The sequence below is a fragment of the Stegodyphus dumicola genome, chromosome 7 (assembly GCF_044657685.1).
Source record: "Stegodyphus dumicola isolate Sdum_Otavi_A_Nest chromosome 7, ASM4465768v1".
Lineage (NCBI taxonomy): Eukaryota > Metazoa > Arthropoda > Arachnida > Araneae > Eresidae > Stegodyphus > Stegodyphus dumicola.
This window is the reverse complement of record NC_140774.1, coordinates 132504816-132531885: the sequence shown is the minus strand read 5'-3', so window position 1 is coordinate 132531885 and position 27070 is coordinate 132504816. Positions and strand designations below refer to the sequence as shown.

The 27070-nt window shown below is 32.3% G+C and overlaps 2 protein-coding genes across 5 annotated transcripts in view; one reads left to right on the top strand and one right to left on the bottom strand.

The window, feature by feature from the left end:
- The window catches only part of LOC118192039 (leucine-rich melanocyte differentiation-associated protein-like), a 188810-nt gene that overhangs the window by 50186 nt on the left and 111554 nt on the right, over nt 1-27070 (top strand). For 2 of the 4 annotated variants that reach the window (XM_035362923.2, XM_035362922.2), the window contains exons 6-8: nt 7414-7492; nt 9604-9722; nt 13831-14173. In XM_035362923.2, coding sequence (XP_035218814.1) covers nt 7414-7492; nt 9604-9683 — 159 coding nt within the window. In that variant the 3' untranslated portion in view covers nt 9684-9722; nt 13831-14173. Of the gene's footprint in view, nt 1-7413; nt 7493-9603; nt 9723-13830; nt 14174-27070 lie in introns of those variants that run through there. The other 2 variants (XM_035362925.2, XM_035362924.2) reach the window with 1 other exon arrangement.
- Nucleotides 16657-27070, bottom strand: part of LOC118192037 (uncharacterized) — a 29946-nt gene continuing 19532 nt past the window's right edge. Inside the window, exons 2-3 of the mRNA XM_035362919.2 lie at nt 21309-21684; nt 16657-19215 (exon numbers count right to left, since the gene is read on the bottom strand). Coding sequence (XP_035218810.1) covers nt 17702-19215; nt 21309-21684 — 1890 coding nt within the window. The 3' untranslated portion in view covers nt 16657-17701. The remainder of the gene's footprint in view (nt 19216-21308; nt 21685-27070) is intronic.

Sequence of the window (27070 nt, the reverse complement as noted above, 5' to 3'; positions counted from 1 at the left end):
ACCAGCAATGTAAGGAATTCGAAAAGTTATCTTGTTGTAGAAAAATATCTCAGACTGCCGTTGCAATCACAGTCTCATTCCCGAAACAATACACATTCCATGTGACAATCAGTACGCTGATTGCAGATTAGACACAGCTGAAATGAAAGACAATGAAGAAGTAATCAAAACGATAATATTTCTTTCTGTTTTATTTACCGAAATCAATAAATACTTGGGAATATTATATATATTGTAAATAACTGAACTTTATATAATTTCTTATGAAAGCTTATATAAGTAGCTAAGAAGAAATCATTAACATAAATAAAACGCAAACAGTTTAACATAAGCTGCTAACAGTAAGTTGCAAATTTTGTGAGGTATTTAGGAAACGAGTTTTGTTAAATCATTGATTTCACCGGAAAGAGCAATATTTAAAGAACTGTAGATAATCCTCCAAATCTAAATACATTATGATAAAAAAATATATGTGCTGAATCGTTGTAGATGAGCCGTTACAAATGTAATTGCACTGCGATATTTTGCGGCTTTTTAAAATTTTAAAGGGCTTTCAAATTTCGTCACAAAGTTTGCCTCTTTTCGGTTTAAAACTTATATACAGGGTGTTTCATAGATCATGGGACAAACTTGGAGAGGTGGTGGAGCGTACTAAAACATGCATTTTTTCTATGGAAATGTAGGGTCTAAAGTGACAAGTTAAGGCAGGAACGGAAAAAAAAAAAAAAAAAAAGACACGAGAGGAAAATGTGTTTATGTACAATATCAACGCAAAGTGCTTTTTTGTAGCAATACATGCTCTTCAGGTGGCCCCATAAAAAAATCCAAGCTGGATAAATCTGGCGAACGGGGTAGCCATTGAACGGATCCACCACGGCCAATCCATCGTCACGGAAATGTCCCATCCAAGTAATTTCGGAATCGCACGTGGTTATGGACTGGTGCACCATCATGCTGGAACCACATGCAATCACGAACGACAGCCGGAACATCCTGCAGCAATTCCGGTAGCACCTCTTGCAGAAAATATGGTAATCCTCCTAATGGGAAATCCTCCTGCGCCGCACACTGCTGCAAGAACTAATAACAGAAATGAACTCGAAGAGGGTAATCTGTCTCTTGCAGGGCTTGAACCCTCTGCAAATGGTATGGATGCAAACCATTTTCATGCAATATTCTTCAAACGGTGGAATGACTCAGCTGCAGACGATGTGCAATGCTCTTGTACTTGTCTGAGGTGATTCATGCACAATGTTCAAAATGGATTATTTCAATGTGAGGTTATCATGCGCTTCTTCCTCCTCAGAGGTGGCTTCAAATGACCTTCAAAATTCGCCCAGAGAACTGATGCAACCTCTCGAACATTGTGTGCTTCGGCATACGCCTGTTCGGAAACCGTTCCTGGTACAACCGTAGCGCTGCTCTGCCGTTCCCATGAGCAGCACCATACATAAGATGCGTGTCAGCTTTTTCCCTGTGCGTAAACTCATCCATCATGCTCGACATTACAGTTGCGAATGATTCTGTGATGCATCGGATCGTGGTTTGTCTGGCTCACTACCGCCCTCTACCGCTGCATTGCCAGCCAACCACAGCTGTAGTTCCTATTACTGTTAGTGTTCCCTTTTTTGAATATTTATTGTGAATACTGTGTTGCTGCAAAGTGCAGTATTAAGTACTAGTGCATACAGCAATGACCATCAGTACCTACTCCATGACTTAGATAACTCTTTTAAACTGTTCACTGTCATAGTAACTGTGCAACCATTGTGATAGTGTACTCAAATTACTGTGCCTAACATAATGTCTGCGCTGTAGCGACTGTACCAACCAAAGCAATTGTGTTAAAACATAGTGACTGTGCCAAACTCTACATTTAGTGCTATTAGTACCACAGTGTACACTAAACTTTAGTGTAGCCTGAACTCTCGCAAATTTGAACTTTAGTGCAGACTGTACTTTCTAACACTAACTCTTGGCACCATAACTCTACATCCGATACTCATTGCTTCATCTTTGTGTTTAAGTACTCACAGCATACTTACAACCACAAGGATACCAGCAATACACATATGACTCCCTTTACCGCATTCTGTATTTTAGCATATTTTTAGTATTTTAGCATTTTACTTTTGTATTACTATCTTACATATGTGTCTCTCTTCGTATTTTTCTTAATATCAATGCATCTTTATGTTCGTATCTGTTAGTATTTGTTTGTTTTTACCTATACATGTGTCTATTCTTGTATTTGTTTTGTATATTTTTATGTATCTGTGTTATTCCAACGGCCATGCATACCCACAAAGCTATTGTCACGTAACCATTGTCAAACAATAATCCTCAGCCCCTGTTTGGCCATGTATTGATCTTTAGATCTGTATTATAAACTCCCGAGGCAGCCTCACAGGGTCCCAGGGAGTTGTTCCTAGATAGGGAAGGGTGTGGGACACACGCCTGTTTACCTATGTTAAACACCAGGCGTCCCCGTCCTCCATCACCTATCACCTGTATCGCTGCAAAGAAGCACTTTGAGTTAAATTTGTACATAAACTCGAAGAGGACTTTCCTCTCGTGTCGTTTTTTTGCGTTCCTGCCTTAACCCGTCACTTTAGACCCTACATTCCTATACAAAAAATGCATGTTTTAGTACGCTCCTCCACCCCTCCAAGTTTGTCGCATGATCTATGAAACACCTTGTATATATGTAAAATATAAAAAATACGCGAGCTAGACTTTGCTCTACGCGAACAGACAACCTCTAATTAACTTTCCGCAATTTCAGAATCTTCCCCCTAGACTAATACTTTCGAGAACATTCTGGCATGTTATATAACCGCAGCTATAAATGCAGAGTTCGCGCCATTTTTAGTCAAACTGCTTTCTACTTCTGATGCTATAAGACTTTTGCTGCTGCTCTTCCCATCTGTGTCCCTTTGTTCGAATAGTATGATGCAGTAAATTTAAAGTAATCTTATTTGATTAAAATCTTTATTGAATATGTAATTTTGAATAAATTAATTTAAAAGAATAATGATCTGCCATTTGAATTCAATAAAGATGTGAACACAAAACAGCTAACTTCTTCTTTGTCGTCATTGGATGCCTTACTTACTGATGCCAAGTTTCATCATTCCTGTCCCTGACTGCCAGAATATGTATACATGCGCGAAAATACTAGGCATATTTATATTTTGTTTTTAATAAAAAACATTGTATATAATAAATAATATTATAAATATATATAATAAATTCGTATGTTCTTTTTCTCCAAACTAATTTAAAATTTGAAGTAAGGAATTCCTCGTAAGGTCTGCCTTGATATTTTTAAGCATATTTTTACATGTTGTTTGTTTGTATTATAGTATTTGATAATATGCTAAAATAGAATCTGAATCATCCCAATTCGAGATTCCCGGAAACTTTGAGGTATCCGGATACCTTCACCTGTCTAGACTAAATAAAATTCAGTTTGCTGTCAATTTATTTGCGTACTTTTAATTATTTAGTTAATATAAATAATATAAAATGAAAATATATAAAATTTATAGAGCAGTTGTATTTAACTATGGGTCGCCATTCTATTCGGGGTCGCAAGGTGGATAAAATTCTAAAAAAAAAGTCTGCATTGATGGTATATAACTAAAGGTAGATGCTCTGATTTGGGTCGCAATTGTCGTGCCGTAAAGTTTAAATACCACTGGTAGAGATCATATATTTAAGAAGTTATTAAATTAATTTAGATTAATGTGTACTATGGAGCATGTAGGCTGGCCGTCAGTGTTCGTCAAATATACAACATGAATTCTGTGAAACTATAAGCATCAACGGAAAGTAACTGCACATGGTAGATAAGCCTAATTTCTCTATTTTAGTCCATGAGTCATTCACTCCATGTAATAAATATTTCTTTTCTGTGAGTAGTTAAGATGATAGGCGCGGTTAGAATAGAAATAAATCAGGTGTTTTGTTTTCTATAAATGAAAAATAATTTCTTCCATTAGTTTTAGTGCATTAAAAATGCAAATATGATTATGTTGTAAGATTTTACCAATCTCAATCTCGTTTTCAATTTTATTGACATTGCATGGAGAGCTTCATAACTGTTTTCTACTTCTAAGGTTCAAGATTTTTCACGACAGGTTGCGTATTAGAGATAGGCATAACCTCTCTTTTATAGGATTGGATCAGAACGGTTCATTCACTGAAATGAATCGGTCCTTTTTTTAGGACTCACCGCTCACTATGTTAAAAACATCCGGAACGATGGCTGAACCAGGAGCGGTTTGCGAGGATGGAGCAAAGAGCAGAAAGAATCAAACGAGCAGTGTTATCGGGATTGGTAGCGAGGTTGGAGCGAAAAGAATCATCGAGCAAGGCGTGGAAACGGAAGAACTGACTTAATCAGATGCTAACGTCTGAAACTTCATTCAGCTGTAGATTTTCCTAAAACCTTCTTTCTACACAACTGACAATAAAATTCTAGAATAAACATTTGTCCAAAAGTTGGGAATTGATAAAAATAGTCACTTTTAACATGAGAGAACAAGCATTCTTTTCTCACCTAAGATAGTAGTCGAACTTTCCTGCCATGTTTTCAACAAGAGCTTCGCTCAGTTTTCGCCAGTAAGGCGTAAGCTCGCTCAGTAAAATATATACCTAATATAATATTGCCGTTGTGTTTTGTCTGCTTTGACGGCAATCCCGAGCTGAATATTTGAACTTCACCTACATAAGTACCAAAATACATGATATAATATTAATAATGCGTAAAATTTCAGAATTTATGAATACAGTCAAAAGTCGTTAATCCGGACTCGTCGGGACTTCGGCGATTCCGGATTATCGATCATCAGTTTAAATCTGGTAAGATGCCATGCAGAAATTACAAAATTAAAAATATAAAACCGTAATTTATGAAATAAAGAACAATTATGAACTAAAGGGTATCAAAATTTACAAAAAGAAAAAGCTTAATATTTATTTGTTTACTTTATTAAACATTTCCTTCAACGTAAGTTGCTTCGTTTCATGTGATAATACTTTCTCTTTAATTCTATTAAACAGAAATAATTTCTTGTTTAGTTACAAAGTTCCGCTGTCCAAGTCCTATAATTGCTGTGTTGAGAATACCGACTAATTTGTCAATCGAAATGTTTTCGTTTTCAATAACCTCTGGGTCACTTTCTTCACTATCGGAAGCGAATTATAATGACGAGGAACTTGATTTAAATCATATCAAAGACGGAGATAAAATACTACACTTAGTACGGAATTATAAACCAAATAAAATAAAAACATCTGCCCTGAAGATAAGGATAGTGCTGACAGATCAACTTCCAATCCCCCGCGTGAAATTGATAAACAGATTTCGGATTTCAAAACATACTTTCGCTTTGTAGATACAAATTACATATTAGTAAATATATATCGGAAATTCTATTTGACATAATCTTTCTAATCTATCATAATTTAATAATGACATTTCTGCCCCCCCCTCTGCCGCAGAGCAGCGTGAAATTGATAAACAGATTTCGGGTTTCAAAACATACTTTCGCTTTGTAGTAAATATATATCGGAAATTCAATTTGACATAATCGAAAGTTCAAGCTTACTTTTATAAAATTGCTCTAACAGTCTGCAAAAAATAATAAGCCGGATCCAATTCGAAGATTAAGGAACAACGCAATCTGCAACGTTAACTGAATTAGATAACTTTAGCTTAGCGTATTACTTCGTTACACATTAAACGCGCATGCGCACAAACATATTCGCAGCCGTAAGAGTCTTACGCGCTCTCGTAAACGCCTGTGCGCATGCGTAAACGCGACGCATGCGCAGAAAGTTTGTAGCTTTGAGGTCCGGATTATAGATCATTCCGGATTATGGGTGTCCGAATTAACGACTTTTGACTGTAGTAATATCAGCAAAGTTTATTGATAACAAGAAATTTAAAATATTGGAATTAGGATTTTATATTCCATATATATATATATATATATATCAATAAAAACCGATAATTTTAATTTAACAAATATTCTCAATTCGTATAAAGCAAATATAAAATTTAATTAAAAAATATAAATTGCAAAGAAATAAAAATAAGGTTAAAATAATTTGTGTTGGGAAAGTTTCCAGTAGGCAAGAGTTTCTAAATTACTTTGGTTTTCTAAAAAATTTGGTTTTCTACTCTTAATTGTCTTTAATTATTCTAGTCTTTACTCGCTAATTTTTTTAAATTCCACTTTTTAAATTTCTTTTTAGTAATTCACAACATTTGGTTTTACTTTTGGTTTTGAATTTAACTTTTAGCCTTGCCTATATGGATGACGAAACACGAATGGCGTAATTGAAGAGCTAGGTTTGACGCCAACTTCCCCTTGATAAGTCTGTCTCCTACCTGCTCAACAATTATTCACTTATGCAATTTTTTGGAATAATAAATTAAATTTTTTGGAATAATGTATTTTTTCATGGTTTTAGATATGGTCAATTAATTTGCACATGCTCTTAGAATTTAAATGATACTGTAAATTAGTTCGCAGCATTAATAATTATTTTTATTTTTATTTCTTTCCAATTTAAATTTGTTAATTAAATTTTTTATTTACTTTATACGAATAGATAATATTTCTTAAATTCAAATTTCATTCCTTGCAGCGATGGCGCAAGAGAATTATTTAAATTTAATTTACTATTTTCGTGATTTTTCTTGTGAAACAATAAAAACTGATATATATTCATTTTTTACATGCAGAGTTAGATTTTAAAAGCAGACCGTTTTTAGAATTTTGTATAAGCACTTTTTCCCTCTCTTTCTTTTATTTTTAATATCATTGTTGATGTTAAAAAGGGGGGAAAGGATCGCTTAAGAATGTGTTAAGATGATATCTGACACTGAAGTTATTACTTATGTATTTATTTTTTATTATTTTATTTTGACGTTGTGTGTCTTATTTTAAATTTAAGCGCTTTAGATGAGCCGTTTTTGTCGTGGATGATTTTTTTTCAAGCTGTTGACAAATTATAATAAAATTATGTCTAACATATATACATGCTTAGATTTGATGCAGTGCTTTTGTAACAAATCGAAATCAAGTAAATAAAGCGATGATATTTGAATTCAAATAAGCAGCACAAATTATGAACATTATTTATTCTTCTTAAAATTTCAGTAATATTTATTCATTGTTGTCGTTTTTGCCATTTGTTTCCCTGATTTAGTTCAAACATGTTTTTTATCGGCAATATGTAGTTGGTTTCAGATAGTATATTATGTCATTATTGTAAAACTGTGATTTTTTTATATACTGCTCCGTTTATTGTAATGATGTTCTATGACTATGATTATAAAAATAACTATGCGTATATAAAAGAAATAATATTGGATAATTCATGTTATAAATTTTGCAGCAAGAAGCTAGTGATGAAATCGCAGATTCTCGTTATTCACCTTTACCTCCCAACATGAAAAGGGAAGGAACGCATAGAGGTAAGTTTTGATTTTATGTTATCTTATTTTTATAGTTATTTTATAAATACAGAAATTTCTTTGCATCAATATTGATGCTTATTTATTCCGTTGGATAATAAAATGCATTGATGGGATATTTTTTAGTTTTTTCTTAGAACAGTATTTTCAGTTAAAAGTCATAGCACAACGTCAGTGCTTCATTAGCTTTCACATTATGCATAACTATCACAAGTGGCAAAAGCAGAACTTCGTTCCAGAGAAAGAGATTTTACTACTTCAAATATGCATAAGATATTTGATAATCAAATGTGGCATAGTTAGCTTTAAATTCTTAATCTTGAACTGTATTCCAAAGATTGTATAAAGAAAAGGGAATTTGAATAACCACAGCAAAGTACATGACGTCTTTTCCGACTTCCATGAAATGACAGAAATACTGGAAGATGTTTTGTGTTTTATTTCTGGTATTCTAAAATTTTGAAACTGTTTAAAGTCTTGTTTTATTAACAACGCACCTTTTCACTTGAAATGATCACTGAAATTAAGAAAGGGAAATTTAATATTCACAAATGAAGTGCGTTCGGCGATGTTTGGAATTCATTTAAAATTTGAGCGAAACGAGATACGCATGAAATTGTTATTCCCTGAGCGGCTATGGCTGAGAACGTGAAGTTTTAGAAGCTGTGAACGCTGATATGACATTTACCACAATAAATTTGCTCATAAATTTTTGAAATAAACCTGTAATTATGGATATTCCAAGCTTTGTGATATATAAAGAGACAGAATAAAAAATAAAATTGTTAGGGAGTTCTTTTTAAAACTCAGCAAAGATCAATAAAGCCACTTTTAATTTTACATTGCATTGCATAAATTTAGAAGCTATATTTTTGAAATCATTATCTGAACCAGAAGTATCCAAATTGCAATGAATTTGAAGGTCGCAACTGCATTCACTGTGGAACCTTAGATCACGAAAAAATTTTCGAAATGAAAAATGTCTTCGATGATGAAAAATATCTCAAAATATGAATAAATAAGTCAGCAGAAAATTATATCTCAAAGTGCAGTGGAGGAAATGTCTTCAGAAGAAGGTGAAAGGGAGGATGCTTCTAATTAACTTAATTAGCGAAATTTGTGCAAAAAAGGGTAAAGTGCAACGGTTCACAGAACATTACCACCGTGATGAAACAGTAGTAAACCGTATTATAAATGTTTGCAATGACATGCTATGTCTTGCTTTAGCAATATTTTAAAACATAGACAGGAACAAATCACATTAAACAAATTTTTAATGGCAAAAGGGTCCAGCAATTCTCAAGTAGAGGCGAGAAATGTTAAGAGAAAAAGAAAAGGGGCTAAAAACAAGAACTCTGAAACACAGCATCTATTTTGATATTTTTTCAGATTAAGATATTTTGCTTCTTTGGCAAAATATTTTGCTATTTGAATAAGATATTTTGCTCACCATTTTCTATGTACGCCGTGTAAACTTTCCTTCGTAAAGATACCGTAAAAATTTAATTCAAGTTTTCCAATTTTTTTATGTGTTTAGTACTATGTTAAATATTGTGTATGTGTTAGATTTAATGAAATACACCAGTATTGCTTTATGAATTTGCTCTCAAAGTATTTTTCTGTAAGCAATGATTTGAGATGTCGGGGCGAATTAATTATTTTACATTAATTCCTATGGGGAAAACTATTTCGGTTTATGTATAATTTGGGTAATTGTCTTCAGAAACGAATTAATTTCGTTAAGTTTCATTGTACTTACTAAGTGAAAGACAGCAGCTTCCAAATAAAGTATATTCTGTTTCGAAATTGTGAATAACTTTATTTGTTTTATATTATAATTTTACTTTATTTACTGTTTGTTTTATATTATAATTTTAGGAAAATGAATAACTTTGTTTGTTTTATATTATAATTTTACTTTATTTACTGTTTGTTTTATATTATAATTTTAGGAAAATATGTAATTATGTATTTTACAAATAATATATATATTCATTGTAAGAGGTCAATTATTATTGATGGTCACTTATCATCATTTACGAAGGATCCCTTTGTACATATAGTTTTAAACAGTTCTTTATTCATGATAGTTCTGTCTTTTTTAACTGTAGGATCTTTCGGTCGACTACGGCAAAGATATACAGGAACACAATCAGAAGGCAACAGATTCATTCGAGATAACGAATTATGAGGAATAATCTGATTGAAAAGTATGAACATTTCCTTAGAGGTAAAGTATTTTGTATGTTACTTCAGCTCTATTTTAATGCAATTACACTCATGTCCATAAATTAAGGATAATTCGGAGTCACGTGGAAATCGAACACTAAAATAAATATATCACCTGTAAAATCACTACACACATCTTCAAGAATCATATGCAAATTTCAGAAAGTAACCAGATGACATCGATGGTACGTCACAATGACGAGAGTGTTAGAGAGTGATATATAAGGAATACAGGCAAAGAATTAAAATTGTTCGCAGGCGCTTTGTAAGCATTTCAGTGCAATAACCGAATAGTTATGACACAAAGGACGCATTTGGATGCTTTTTTACGTGGAAGAATTATCGGCCGCCTGGAATGTGTGCGTACCCAACTGGAAGTATCAGACGAACTTGGAATTGCCCAGAGTGTCATCTCCAGGCTTTGGCAACGATTCCAAGCTGATGGTAATGTGAGAAGACGTTACAGCACAGGTCGCACCAGAGTTACAACGCCGAATGAGGACCGGTATTTGGCAGTTATTGCCAAAAGAAACAGGCGGAGCACAGCCTCAGACCTGTCTCGTCAGCTCTCTTCAGCCACTGGTACGACAATTTCAAAGCAGACCGTGTACAGACGCTTAGGGTAGATTAGTCTATATGCTCGTAGACCTGTCAGATGCGTTCCACTTACTGCAACTCACTGTCGCCTGCGGTTAGCCTGGAGTAGAGAGCATGCATTGTGGTCACCGCAACAGTGGGCTTGTGTGATGTTTTCCGACGAGTCCAGGTTTAGCTTGCAGTCTGATTCTCGCCGGACTTTCATATGGAGAGCTCCAGGTACCCGTTACCACCAAGAAAACATCATTGAACGACATCATTATGGTTGTTCAGGAATGCTCGTTTGAGGTGGAATTATTCTGGGTTCCAGAACTGACCTGCATGTTCAAATTGGAACCATGACAAGCCAAATCTATCGGGATGTCATTCTGGAACAACATGTACGTTTGTTTCGGGGCGCCATGGGCGCACAGTTTGTGTTTATGGATGACAACGCCCGTCCTCACCGTGCAAACATCGTAAGCGAATGACTTCAATCGGAGGATATCACTCGTATGGACTGGCCAGCATTTTCACCGGATTTGAATCCAGTAGAGCACGTGTGAGACATGCTTGGCCGACGAGTTACAGCCCGTCAACCTCCTCGTACATGTCTACCGGAACTTCGAAGAGCATTGCTTTTTGAGTGGTGTAATATCCCCCAAGATCAGATCGATAATTTGATACTCAGCATGCCTAGGCGTTGTACGGAATGTATTGCATCGTCTGGGAGACATACAATGTATTAACAATCATACCAACCATATAATATTGGTTTTTTGTAAATAGGCTTTTTTTTTTTTTTTTTTTTTTTTTTTTTTTTTGTAATTTGCTCCAGGGAGAAAAAATCGCTAATTTTTTAAATAATATCAAACATATAGCTTTACAAATAAATCAAATTGGTTTTGCTTCTAACTCTTCCTTTGCCTGATTTTGCATTATCCTTAATTTATGGACATGAGTGTATTTAAAAGCTTATCATCGGTTAATTTCTTCTGTGAAGGGTATTTTCTAATTGTTCAGCGTTTTAATTGTACTTAATGCATATTTTATTAAAATGCTATGAATTTAATTCGAGAATTGGTACATTTTTATTTACAAAAATTTATCTTGTTACTGCTAATATCACAGATTCAAATGACCTCATTTATAAAAATATGTGTAAAACTAATTACTAACTGAAGCCAGACATAATTTTAGTAAAACCAGTATAATTGAAAAAATAAAACATAACTTCCCAACCTTTTTTGATTAAACATCTTGTGATGTATTACATATATTTTAAATATAATCTATAGGCACTGACTGAGACAGCTTTGAAATTTTAAGAACTTAATACACATACACTTCATAAAAGTGCTCACTAAAAGCTGCCTAGACGGGAACGTTGTTATTGATGCTGATTGTCATACATAAGGGCCCTGGTACGAATCCTGGGGCATGGATGGTTGTAAATATATAGTGTCTGTGCGACATGAGGACACTCAAAGTATACGACGAACCGAAAGTCCTCTCGAGTGGTCGATGTTAGGGAAAAAGGGGTGGGAGATCGTCGGACCCATTTTCTTTTGTTCTCTCCTTCAAAACTGGAGTGGAACTCGCCAAAATCGGACTGTCTCTTATATGGTAATCAAAGCTGTTGCCAACGGCAGACGCAGTTGTGCACTTCTTGCCACTATAATATTCGTGTGCTTTTTCTGATTAGGTAAACAAGTGAGATTAATCACAACAACAACAACACTCATTAAATATCATCACGCACTTCAGAAACAGAATGGTACCTTTGAAGACTTAAAGTAGCTAAAGAGGAGCTAGGCTAATCTGAATGATTTTCTAGGAAGTTTGTCACTATTTAGAAGCGATATAGTCTGATGTTGTTTTATTGAAAGATAGCGTTATTTTGGAGAGGAAACATCATAATGAAGATGAATGACAAGAATGGTGAGTGAGTGAGTGAGTGCACCGCTATGATGGCTTCCGCTAATTTAAATATTATTCGTTAATGTTTTTGTAATATTTTCGAAGCCATGGAATTTAGTCGTCACTGGGAGTTGCGTTTTAAATTTGGTTTGAGGGATATTCATTTTTACAAAATTTCTAATTACATCAGAGTTACTTCCTAGACTTTCTTGAAACTGAATTCGATTTTGTGATTTGTTTGTGATCATATCGCGTTCCTTTGGTACAACAGCTGCTATTTAGTCTGCATTTCAGTTTAATTAATGTATCCAGTTAGTACACTTTACTCTTTGTTGATACAACTTAATTTTTACTTCCTTTAGTTCCGCCTGATGTTACCAGTCTTTAATATATTGCTTATGTATTGATATTGTGATTTTTCAGTATTTCAAAATGAAAAACATAAATTACTTACGTAGAACTTATATGTAATTTTGCACTCTTTTCTAGACAGGAAAATGCATTAAGCAAAAAAGTAATGAAATAGTAAAAAATTTTGAAAATGTATTTATAGAAAACGTACTTCCAGAAAGAATCCAGAAAGTAAGTTCCAGTTCTTCCAGAAAGAAATTTTCAGAAAGCATATTTTTAAATCAGCGTACTCATTAGCTCTAAGTAACTGCTTAGGTTATTTTTATTTCTAAAGTATACTAAAACTGGAATTTGGAAAATTAATCAAAATTTCATATTTTCATTAGGATTTTGTTATAGAAGAGTTCTTGATATATTAAGCAAAACCTAATTGCTTACAAAAAGAATTAATTTGTTTGAATTTTTATAAACGTTTCAAAATTACCTAATAAGATTAGTAATACTTTTGCTGTTGACAGTCGTTGTATAATTCCTCCCGTTCTGCCGAATAAAGAAACAAGCGATCGCTATCGTGAAAACTGATTTTATATGCTATTATCAAATTGAAATCTTTACATCCCTTGTTGTAACAGACCGGCCTCTGTAACCAGCATTTGTTGAAGGGAGCCTCTGTTGTATATTTTGTAACATAAAATTGAAAAAATTAAACATTTTACTAATTTTTTTAATAATGGTAAATAATTTCATATGGAATTAAAACTTATGGTAACAAATATTTAGTATATTGTTCAGGTATTATAAAGCTACCCATATTTAATACAGAAACAACTAAAAAATAGCAATGTAGTTATTGCGTTTTATTTGAACACTGACTAAATTCTGAAATTACTTTGCAAGGAAATGTATTAAATTATATTGTTTTTTTATAGTAAATATCACTGTAGTTATTTTAGTTTTTAAGAATAATAGAATTATGTCTGTTTTTGTTTTGTTTTATTTTTAACAAATTTCCCTGCAGTTATTCTTATTCTCAACAATGATCTAAGAATGTATGTTGTTGTTTTTAAACAAATATCACTGTAATTATTTTTAACAATGATGTAAGTAAATTCATTATTGTTTTGTTTTATTTTATAAAATATCAATGTGATTATTTTTTATTATTAGCAATGATATAGGATAGTAATATGTATAAATGTAAATAAGTATCTGCCAAATTTTAAATTTTACTTAACAAAAACTGAAGTTACTCTCTTTGACAGTATTATGTTCTCCACGCTGAATGCAGAATGGAAAACTCATGACAGATGGTGCTAACCTATCGTCTTCCAAAGTGTTATGTATTGAACTTTAACTTTTGAAGAGGGCAGCATACCTGCAGAAACACAGCAACTTACTAGTCAGAAGTAGCCTTGAGTGTGACATTTATTACTCATAAGAAAATATTTTCAGAGCCTTTTGTTTTATGAGTTCTTGTGTTCATTTATATTAATATCTGTGAATTCACATTCTTTTATTCAGTATTTGGTATGCTATTTTAACATATTTTCTCATTCATGTTATTAAGTTTAATTAAATGAAATAAAATACGTATTTTAAAAATTACTTGTAGGCTATTTTCTCTTCGTTGTGTCAAACAATAAATAATGGCAAAACTGATACATGATTATGTCATTATTTATTAAGAGAAAATAAAAAATAATTTGAATGTATATAAACTCCCTTTTATTAAAAAAATATTTGAAGTCTGCTGATGATGGGAGAATTCAATAAAATAACAGGTAAACTACAACTAGCATATCTTTTCCATGTAAGAAACTCATTTTAAGGAACTAATAAAATCAATAAGCTATTTTTTATTAAAGGAATCTATAGTTTAATATTTTCTAAATAGCCTTATTTTGATTGCTTTGAAATAGTCTTTAATGTTAATGAAATTAGCCTGATCTCATGTTTCGGAAGTTTTATTTGGGGTTCGAGGTATTATACGGATTTCTATATGCCATGCTTCTTTCACCTAGACTTTTTTTTTTATTTTTTGCCTTTCTTTGTTTCTAATTGCTGCAGTTTGGTTACTGGATTTCTGTGAAAAACATAGTAAAAGGTACTCAAACTATTTTTGTTTTAATTTAATAATAATTTCAACCACATTGCATATGTAAAAGAATTATATCAGTATTATATCAAAATTCCAAACTTCATTGAATTAAAAAATTAATTTACTGTATTAAAAATTAATGAATATTTATCATTATTACTTTCATTATTAAATTTTGAATTTTTTGGGTTTTTTTAATAAATTGGTAATTTATTTACATTTTTCTGCGTATATTTAAACACACTTTAATGAAAAATATCAAATTAATCTGTGTGTCACACTTTTAAGAAACTTTTATTAAGCTTCTCAATCACGATAAAACTAGTATTATTTCTTCAAAGTAGGCCAATGGATAACTCTTAACACCTACTTTTATATAAAAGATCTATTTACTGGCACAGGTAAGTGTCAAAAAAGAGATTAAAGTTTCATCGGACCATGGTAAAAGTAGCTTGGAATGTATTTCAAAATATATTTGGTGAAAGTTTTGGTGGATAAGAAATACGAAGATTATAATTATTATGCTGGGAAGGATTGTTTACACCCTACAGAGAGTCAATATCCCACGCAAGTTTTATTTTCGTCACTCTCGTTTCAATTTTTTCTAAACAATTTGGGAGCTATTTTATATAAACATGGGGAAAGGTTTTATAAATGTATTGCCGATATGGAAAGAAGGTAGATTAGAAAATTGACTTTATATATATTGGCTGAATACCATTGCACACCTATATGAGACATTACAATTTGCGCCTGCAAAAGGAAAAGACAATGCAAGTAAAAAAAATATATATAACTCAATGGATATAAAAATTGATGGTTATGATCAGTTAAATTATACGTTCGAGATCGTTTAATTGTTTTTAACTATCAAAAATAAATAAGAAATTATATAATAATGTTTCAGCTTCATAATGTTTTGATTCTTGTAAAACTGAAAAGGGTAGGAAAAAAAGGGAAGACCCCCCCCCCCCAAAAAAAAAGTAGCACGGAGAGAAAAAATTAAATGCGTATGAGCGAATCCTTTCTTAAATAAATTTGAGTTGTATAATTATATTAAGAGTTAAAGTGTTTTCATGCGTTTATTTGAGAACATGTGATATAAATTTTATGTATCTAAGATTTATTAAAGTGAAAGAGCGAATCTTTCTGTGCTTTGCTTAGTACAGTGGAACCTCGAATTGCAAACTCCTCGCCTCAAGAATATTTCGGTTCACGAATAGATTATCTGAACAAAAAACGCTTCGAATAAGGAATAGTGTCTCGAGTTACGAAGAATGTACATACGGTTTTCAAAAGTATTTTGAAGTAACCTTTTACTCAGAATTTATTCTTACGACTTCGAAAACATCATTTTAATATCTGCTGTTGCTTAGATCTCAGTAACAAAGCCTAGAAGCAAGTGAGTAACTTACAGCATGAATTCGGCCTGAAGAAAATTATGTCTAGATTGGGTTGCTGCAAGCTGAGACTTTCAGTGCTTTGACTTTTTTTTTTTTTTTTATTATTATTATTATTTTTTTTTTTTTAGTCCAAAGCAGCTTTGTACCTGAAGGACTATTGTTTTCGTTTTACGATTTTGCGTTGAATCACTATAAATGTCCGTTTCACTTTTCAAATATTGCCACCAAATGTTAAGAGTACGTAGGCCACTTATTAAGTTAAGTTTTCATGCATTTTATCTGTTTAATAATGTTTTTATTTCATATTTACTGATTTCCATTGGTATGGGCTTATGAACTTGTGCACAAAGTACCGTTGTAAAGTTCAACTTAGCAGTCATCTGTGGTCCAATAGCGAATTAATCCATTTTATATTCATTTCTATGAAGAAAGTTGTGAATTCGTGAATTTTCATTAGTGAATTAAATTCGTGAATCGAGATCTCATTGTAGTTCATTTGACTTTACTCTCTAATAAATTAGATATATGAATCATTAAAGTGTGGAAGTCGAGAAATGGAAAGGCTGCGTATGAAAAAGGAGCTAAACCACATTTTATTAGATTTTATTGAAACAAATGTATGTCTACATTACATCATAGGTGCATTAGTGATGCATTATATTTTTACATTAGAATGATATGGCAATGTTCGATGATGTTTGTCGAAATCCATCAGTATAAAAGTTAAATATATATATAGTTAATCAAAAAATAATGTAATTAAAAAACACTAAGACAAAGCAAAATTGCCTGCGTAACAATAAAGCCCAATTCTCTATAACAGAGTACTTTTTAGGAGCACCGTTATAAACATAACTGTACATTAATTCATATATACAAACGTACAAACATAATGTTATGTGCATATAAGTGTTCAGATACTGGCTTAAATTTTAAGTACCACAAATAGGTGTTATTTTATTATTAAGATCATTTTAAACCAAAAATGTTTCAGCTAGCTTATAATTCTAAATATTTTCAAATCTATGTTCCCTTAAACTCCCTCAGTTTACTTGATAATCTGTTATCATTCAGTCCTGTGTGAATAAGCGAACATAAAAATTGCTTTAAAGTATAAAATGTATAGATGCTATTATGGATTAAACATATTTGATAACACACTGAAATGTTTCACATAAATTGTAATTAAATAAAGTAAATCACGTTTAAATAAACGCCGTTTTCTTCTACGTGGTTTATTTTTCCTTTATCACGAAAACCAGAAGCAACTGAAAGTTTCACTGTTCTAGTTGTTTTTATCTTCTCCACTATACGATGACTTAACGAGAAATTAGTTAACTATTATGCACTTTGACGTATAGTTGTTGTTTTTTCTTTTGCATACATTTTTGTGTTTACCTTTTCCTTTTGCCATTATTGATGAGTCCCTTTGACGTTTTGAAATGCATCTGTAACTTTCTCTTGCTTATTACATGCATCTTATTGAAGAAACTATGTGTTTATACCAAAGGAACCATTACCTGTTATGCATAGTTACTAACAAAATTGTTGGGATTGAAAGTTTTTAAAAAATGTACCATTGGTCTTCATTTTCGGAATTTTTAGCTAATAATATTTTAGAAGTATTAGCATCTAACTATAGAATTTGTGCAAACTCTTGTCATCAATGCCTTTGAATTCTTTCCTAAAATGTTCTGATTCTTTCTCAGGAGTTTCAGATTTAGCATTACTTTCTTCGAAATGGCTTGTTGAATGGCGATGATGTTTCTTATGACCTTCGTGATTTCGTTTTTTCTGTTGTGGATTAAACTTTCTACGACTTATTGAAGGTTCATGATCATGACGAGAATTTTTAGTTTCGTCATCATAATGAACGTGTTGTCTGTCTGAAAATATTTCATCTGAAGAATGTTTTTCCTCTTGTTCACCATAGTCTGATTGTCTGTAATGCACGTCATCTTTATGGTCAGCAGGTTCACGAGCCTGTTTATTTTCCAACTCATCTTCACTGACATCTTCTAGTTGTTCGCTATAAGAATGTCTGTGCTGGTAATCTTTTTCTTTGTAAGTATTGGGGTCTGCAGCTTTATATTCTTGATGTCCACCATGACTGGGATAACTTACATCCTGATGTGTTGCAACAGGGTTTTGTTGAAATGGCTGATGAAAGGGAAGTTGTTGTTGTTGAGGAAAATGTAGTCGATGTTGGTGAACTTGCCCAAGGTGGTGCTGAGGAGCATGCACTGTGTGCTGGTTTGGAAAAAGTAATGAATGTTGTCGGGGGAAATGTAATGAATGATGGCGAGGAACATGTAAGGAATGTTGACGCGGAACATGTAAAGAGTGTTGCTGAGGGACATGTGCTTGATGCAAATGGGTTGTGTGTATATGATGCTGATGGGGATGGGGGACAGGTATTCGTTGTTGTTGGGGAGAAGGTATGCGTTGTTGATGGACAGTTTGTACTTGCTGATGAGGATTTCGTATATGCTGTTGATGCGAAACTTGAACTTGATGAGGAATTTGCACTTGATGTTGAATAGGTGCACTAACATAGGGTTGAACCTGGGCACTGCGTTGGTGATTATAATATTGAGCTTGATGAGGTCCACTATGTGAGACATACAGGGGAGGATTTCCTTTCTTTATTTTGTGAACAGCATTCTTATTATTATGAATTTGGGCATGATGATGTCCTTCATGCTGTTTATTTCCGTGGCGATGCCTTGCTAAATGCGCATCTTTATGATGACTGCCTGAATGGTGTCCGTCATGACCTGATTTTCCCCATTTGTGTACTTCATCTCCCTTATCGTATTTCTTGTTTTTTCCTTCATGCTTGAATCCTTTAGAAAATTTACCTCCTTTCATTTCTTTGTGTTCATGATGATCATCATAGTCATGGTGATGATCGTTATCCAAATATTCGTCATGGAAAGTTTTATGGTCTCCATATTCTTCTTTGTGATATACATTTTTGAATCCATGAGATTTATGACCTTTGCTTTTTTCGCGATGCTTCCCAAGTTTGTGCTCTTTGACAGCCTCGCTTCCAAATTTTTCAGCAGCGTCATGCTGTTTTATGTTTTCTAATTCCTTGTTGTCTGTTTTAACGTCCTTCAAATGTTTATCAAAAGAGGCTCCACCTGCGAGGAAAAATTAGAATATAAAGTTACTGGAAATACAAAAAGTTGTTATTTATCGAATTTTGGCATTTTAAAATGCTTCATGCTTATTTTCCACTTTAATAATTTTTTTTGCGCTTGATTAGCTAACACTGGAAACTAAATGCTTCTTTTCCACAAATTTTATTTTTAATATTTTAAATTTTATTTTCCATAAATCTTATTTTTGTCCAACAATGTCGAATTTCTCATATAACTTTCAGGTACTTAAGGTAATACGTAGAGAATTTGAAGAATTCGAATGTCTTATTTACTGCAATCGATACTTTTTATCTTTTACTTAACCATGTTTATAAGTAAAAGATAAAAAGTACCGATTGCTGTACATTGAGCAACAAATAAAGATAAAAAACAATTATCCTAATGTCATTCGTTTCTATTATTATTGGAGTTGACTAGAAATATGAAAGTTATTACTAGACTGAAATGGGTTATTTGATTATGGAAAACCATACTAAGGGATATCTTAGGATAAAGTTTTGTAACGGAAACTAGTTCGTTTTTATGTTACACATGCGGTAAACCACGAAAACGGCCGTGCAGCCAACTAGCCTTTTGTTGAGATCTGAAACAAGATTGCTATACTGTAGTTTATGTAGGCACTTCAAGGGTGCTTTCGCTCTTCTAACCATATCTTCTAACCTTATCTTCTAACCATATCTTATAACGGCTGCTGCTGCTGAGAAAAGGTCGAATCCTCTAATTTTCTGAAATTTCCTGATTTCCTTTGTGCAGTAATAGCGACATACATTGCGATCGTAAATGAGGGGAGTCACACTACGACCTTGAAATGCCTATGTGAAAGACTATGGTTAGCTGTCTTATCGATTCGGTCACTGGCGCTTTTATTACTAAACCCAAGGTTTATATGGGATAATAAATTGGAATCAATATGTCTTTAAGATATTAGAGTTTGGCTACTTAAAAATTAAATTGTCTAATGCTTTCATAACGGAAACTTAATTTAAAATTTGCATTAAATCTGAAATTCAGAATACGATATATAAAATTTCTAGTACGTACTTAGCTCAATAATTTTAATTAATTGTCGAACCGTCTTTGAGAGAAGTATAATATTAGTTTAAATAAGGTACGTATATGTATGTTTTTTTTATTTTATCTTTTCATAAACATAATTAGGAAAAGATAGTTTGTAGCTTACCGAGGCATTTTTTACGTGTTTTATGAGTGAAAATGAAGAGACCGAAATAAAAGAATATTTGTAATATCTATAAAATTTCAATAGGTTTTAAAGAAGCATACCGACTTTAATCTCTGATTAAACAAAATTTAGATAGGCGTTTATCTACGTAAAATCTTACTGCATTTTAAAAGTATATGACATAGATTTTCTTGCAGCAAAATTATTCTATGATTGATAAAATTTTGTATTTATAAACGAAAGATCCTTATATTAGATACTCAGAGATCCATTTATTCTTCATGTTTGCTCAAAATATTTTTTTATAGAAAATAATGATGACTATTCATCTTTCTCAATATAACTGGTTTTTAGTTCTGTATCATCTGTTGCTTTTACGTACTAAAATTCATATAAAAGGGAAACAAATTTCGCAACAATAACTCTCAAATGAAATCTGTAATTTTGATGAATACTGTTAAAAATGATGTATGTAAAAAACGAAAAAGACACTTTAAGGTGGAAGTAATGAGCTTATAACAACTGTACATAAAAGAGCAAAAATTAATTAATTTAGTCCTCATTTTCGTTTTTATTTTGTTATGTTTTTTGATGGAGGGAAATAATTTTATCGTTAGGCAAAGTAAAATTAATTTCGTGAGCATTATATATCAGATATTAAATTTTATTATAAGGGAAACTGAATTACTTTCTTTTGCACAAATAGGTTAAAAACGCTAAATATAAAATTCTTTCTTTAGTGTCTTAAAATGTGCCAAAATATATTGCATATCTAAATTACTAATAAATCATTGATATATTTAATTCTTCTTTGTTGTTCATTTCTCTTAATTTTCCTGAAATATGCGTAATGATAGTGCTAAACACAATAACATGTTTTTATACTTCTTACCTTGTTCAAACTCTTGATGGGCTCCACTTTCCTTGTATTCTTTCGTATCATCTTCCTCAATCTTCTTATCTGTTTTGTGATGACCTTCCTGCAATTCTTCGTCCTGATGTTCCTCGTGGTCTTCGCTATCTATGAATTCCTCTCCTTCTTTGCCACTATGAGGACTGTATTGACTATCTTCATGATGGTGGTAATGTTCGGATTCAGGGAATCCTGTGTAATGGGACCTAAGTGATGATTCATCAACTTTTTCAGAAGCCTCCACTTCCTTCGGGTTTGCTTTATTGTCGGAATCTGGTTTGCTTTTGGAGACGTTTTGTTTCTGTGACCATGCCATGGTGATACCCATGACCAGGAAAAAAACGGCCAGTTGAGCCTAAAATAATAAATTCAACATCTTATTATCTTTTAATACGCTTTATGTATAAATCGTACATGAAACTTTATATATAATGGTGTTTCGATTTTGCGAGGTATGAAATCTGATATCTAAACAAATTGTAAATTATAAAGTATACCAAATTGGTAGAATCATATTGTAAAACCCGGATGTTATATCGCCCCTTAATTACTGTAATTTCAGTACAGCCATGTAACATCTGTGTGCAACCGAATAGCATCTTAGTATAGCTAAATATTAGCCCTTGTGTTTGTATAATGTGATAAACCTATACGTAGGTACAAGTATAAGTAGAAGTGGGGTGGGCACCAGAATTTTCCATAGATCGTACAGGTATAGCGCTGCCATATATAAAATATCGACAAATTTTGCCATATTAACTATCGAATAAAATCCGAAATTTTGATAAATAATAACCAAACATAAAAAATGAAAAAATACTTTAAGGAAACAGCAACGAATTTACAAATACTACACAGAAAAGAGCAAAAATAAATTAATTTAGTTTTAGTCTTATTTTAATTTTATTCTGTGTAGCTTTGAGAGAGAACACACTGGGAGGCGTTCTCAAAGTCTCCCATCCCTCTTCTCCTATCAGCAACTTCTCTAGAGACTGTCCGCTTACCGTATATTTTGAGTGTGTTCTTGCCGCACAGACTTATAAACATCCATGTCTTCTCGTGGAATCTGGCAGAATTATCTACAAGGATTGTATAAAAGCTAGAGGTAGCACGTCATTTGCTCTGGAAGGACTTTATTACCGCAGTTACATACACTCACAGTTCCTCAATATATTTGTTTGCCATGTTTATCATCATCTGTCATACTACTGGAAGGCATCATGCTGAAAACTCACAGCGACCGCTCAACTAGTAATGATAACCTCATTTTGGGAAAAGGGTTATAGTCACATGGACTCACATCGGGTGAATACGGCGGTTAATTCCAATAATCTTCCATCGCGACCTTCAAAGGAGATCCGTGACAGCGCTCGCCTTATGACACCGCACAATGTCATGGAGAAGGATCGAATTCACCATCAACAACTGCCGTCGTTTACTCTAAAATATTGAAGTAGATGATGTCTCAGGTGGGGAATCTCATCATCTTCTATGACAATGCGTGGTGTCATAATGCTCTGTCATTCTGTCATGAATCTCCTGCGATAGCGACGGGGAAGGGTACTGAAACATCTGTCATCCTCACCTGATATGAGTCCGTGTGCCTGTTGATCGGTTTCTTAACATAAAAGAACCATTGCCAAAGATCCAGTATGTAAGGAACTTATTCATGCTACAAGGCGATTGCTGCGAGTCGTAAACAGCAGTGGAGGTGCTGATGGTACGCATCGCCTTCTAGTAATAATCTGTTAGAAAATAGTAGACAGGGCATCTGATTGACTGTTATTGTTTGTGCCTATGATAATAAAATATTTCCGAAACTGTCGGCGTGTTGTGAACATTGGCTGACACATAATTTCATTGTAAGCATATTTGTAGGCGTAACTTAAAAATTAAACTATAATAGTGAGTATAGTCTTTGATATTTTCTCAGAAGCTGATTTCAGAAAAGGGATTTGTGGGAATAAGGACATAACTCACTTTTATTGGCTTCTGTGGATAAATATACTTAGGTTATCGTTAGTCAATACTATTATTTGTTGGTTATAGTAGGGAAATTTGCATTTTCCCATGTAGCTGAACAGTGCTGACGAGGTGGAAGGTTCAACGCTATATAATTCCGCGGTGGAAGAGAAGAAAATGAGTAAAGATTATATATCCTGTGTTTATGCGGCGTGTGTGTCGTCTTGGTTATCGACGAGGTTAGCAGTCGTGTTTCTCTTGAGCGTAAACGTAGTAGTAATAACAAATTTGATGCAAAATAAAACAAAATTTATGCTTTGCATGAAAACTATTACATTCTTTTACGTAATAAAATCTTTATGTGATCGGTTCTCAGCGTTATTGTAGGCAATCAAAGTAAATAATTTTGTTTCTAAAATTGAAAGAAGTATATTAAATTTTTTCGAAGTTTGATATGCACGTAAGCTTGTATTTTCGTCTGCCAGATGCAACAGAGAAACTGTGTTTTATTTTTGAAAAAAATGCATTATTGATTCTATTTTAAACATATACATGCTACTACTAACAAAGGAAAAATATAACCCCAATGTTTAAAAAAATTTTAATAAGAAATCTGTTTAACAATATTTATCAATTCGCTATGCTGAATAACAATTTTGTCTTCAAAAAAAAGCTGCTATGAGAATTATGCAATACTTTAATCGAATTTCAGTCATGCGCAAGATCTTAAAAAGAAAATTACAACAAAATTTAGATAATTCTTCCGCTGCTTCACTAAATAAACTGTGTAAAATGCAGTTTCCTCAAGCATTTTATTAACTGTAATAACAGCATGAGGTGATTTATTAAATTTCAGTTATTCAAGTAAGTCTACGCTTAAAAAATTGGGAGCACTGTATTTAAATGTTAATTGCATTAAAAATATCAAACGGCAGACGAAGATCAGCCACTGTGTGAGGTAATGCGTTCATGAAAACTAGTTGCTTCGCCTAGTTAAGTTTCTAATCATTGAAAAATAATGATGTTGCAGATTTAGGACACAAGACGGCAGATGTTATCTAAAAAAATTGTATTCTTAGGGATGAATGGACGTGGAAATGTAAGTGATGAATGCTTCAGTGAGCGTGTTGTTTAATTATAGGCTTTAGCAACTTTTAACTAGAACTTCTTTTATTTCGTGACCGTTACGTAAATGTCATGGTTATGTTCACTTTGCGTAAATAATATATTTTGATAAAGATTTTCCAAGTTCGATTTTATGCTTGAAATACAAATGTAAATAACATATTTAATTGCATTTTACAAACTAATTTTTTGAAGATCCTATTCTAAAGTGCTTCAGGTGTATGAAATATGCTGTTCATTTTGATGTTAGTTCATTGATGTTGGTTGCTAAATACTAGAACTTCCATGCGGTATTAACAGCTGTTGCAAGTAGATATTGAATTAGTTTTTTTGAGTAGTTCGTTAAAAATATGATAATTTTTAACGTGTAAAATATGATAATTTTTTAAAAAAATTAATTAAAAATAGAATAATTTTTAACGTAATATTCGTTGCATTCGTTAATTATTGCAGAACCTGCACTGGCAAGTTCACTAGTTTCCATTCATTAAACGGCTCAAAATAAACTTCTGTGAAGTGTTTTTTTATTTTTAAGAAGGGTATTTCATGTCCTTGAAAAAATAGGGAATATTGGTATCAGGGCATTGTTTCAAGCCTTTTAAGCAAACGATCCAATTAAAAAAATTAACAGCTGTGTATTGAATAACTTAACTTTTTCCTTATTAAGCGAAAGTGCACGAGTCTCCACGTGGCATTAATTTACGATGAACTGATATCATAGCAATTTTTTTCCCTCCTACTGTTTGACTTTGCCCACTTCGAAAAAACCATTTTCAATAAATTTATTAATTTTCTATCTTTTTTACTTCCTTGTACGAAATAAAGAAAATGTTATAATCACGAAAAATTCCGGGTACAATATTTCAAAAAAACATCCATTTTAACCGCTATCGAATGCAATTTAACGATGTTTTTGCGTGACATCTGTACGTAAGGACAGAATAAAGGGCACTTTTTCCCCAAAGAAATTATAAAATGCTTCAAAAGAGATTATTTTCGTGGCGTCTGTACGTGCATACGTATATATGTCGCATAACTCAAAAACGAGCAGTCTTAGAACGTTGAAATTTCGTATATAGGACTGCTATAACATGTAGTCGTGCACCTTCCTATTTGGTTGCAATCGGCCGCACCAAAAGTATATATATATATATATATAGATTAGTTCGAAAATTAAATCTTTTCTATGTTTGCACATTATTTTAAATTTAAATTTGCTTTTTTCCGTATATACATGTTTGTTAAAATTTAAATTTGTTTAAATTTTTAAATTTCATTCTTTGCAGCAATGGCGCAAAGAATGAATTAAATTTGTATTTAAATTAAATTTGTTTAAATTCAATTTATTCTTTTGAAATAATTTTGTTTGTACTTAGCAGCTTTAGCGCTAATTACCTGGTTTGTTTCTCTTTTTATTATAAATTTTAAATACAACTTTCTAATTCTAATAGTTTTGTTTTCTTTTTAATTAATTCTGATTTTAAACTCGCTCTCTAAATAATTTAGTTTAATTAATTTAAATAGTTTAATACAATAGTTCAATTTTAATTAATTTTAGTGAATTAATTAGCAATAACATTTAAATTCCCAGTTTTTTATGCTATCTGAATTTAAATGATATTGTAGATTAGTTCGAAAATTAAATCTTATATATGTTTGTACATTTTTTATTTATTTTAACTTTAAATTTGTTTTTTTACGTATATACATGTTTGTTAAAATTTAAATTTTTTAAAATTTATACCATATATATATATATATATATATATATAGATAGATAGATTGATAGATATATACCCACTCTGTTACTCGGCTCAGTGAGCTCAGTTTTTTTTTTTATTCTTGGTTGGTAAATTGTTCATTTTTTGCTTTAAAAAGGACTGACTTATGCTATTCTTATCTTACGGTTGAGGCTTTTATGCAGTTAATATGCATGCAATATTTGAATTATGAACCGTTTAAAGTTGTTTGAGTGCGGCTAAGCCTAATTTTTTTACCATAGCAGCCATATTTGTTTACAGTTGAAACTTAGCAGAATGGTGAATTAATTCTTTCTGCACCTTAAGTGTCTTTTTGCCGAATGAGACCAAAAGGAAACTTTTAGTTTTGTGCACCGAAAAATCTGCCTTTTGCCTGCTGGCCGAAGGGCTTATTTTTCCATAGAAACTGTAATTTTAATTGTAAAAGGTTTTTAATTGTTTTATAACAGTATTTGGTGTTTTATGGTTTTCTTTATCTTTCAATTTTTAATGAAAATATTTTGACTTTTTATGTATTTTTGCCTTGCCGCTAACTGAGAACTGAATTAATTGAATGAGAAATATATCTCTAATAAAATTGGAGGAAATAAATTTAAATGACGTGCAGGAAAAATGCATATAATTTAATATTCCGTACAAGCAAGTCAAGTGTACACGTCAGCTTTTTTAATTTCTGAAGGTCTGTTCTTAAATTCGCCTCCTATCGAAATTCATCGTTAAAATTGCTTCAAGTGTTAAAGAGAAATTTATAGGCCAAAATCAGATTGCGGTTTTTTCCTAAATCTTATCATCTGTTCAGTTCTTAATATTATAAATAAAAGTATTTTAACTTTTTGAGTACTTAATGATAAATTATTCGGGGCATTAGCCTATAACCTATTAGTTTTTATATTG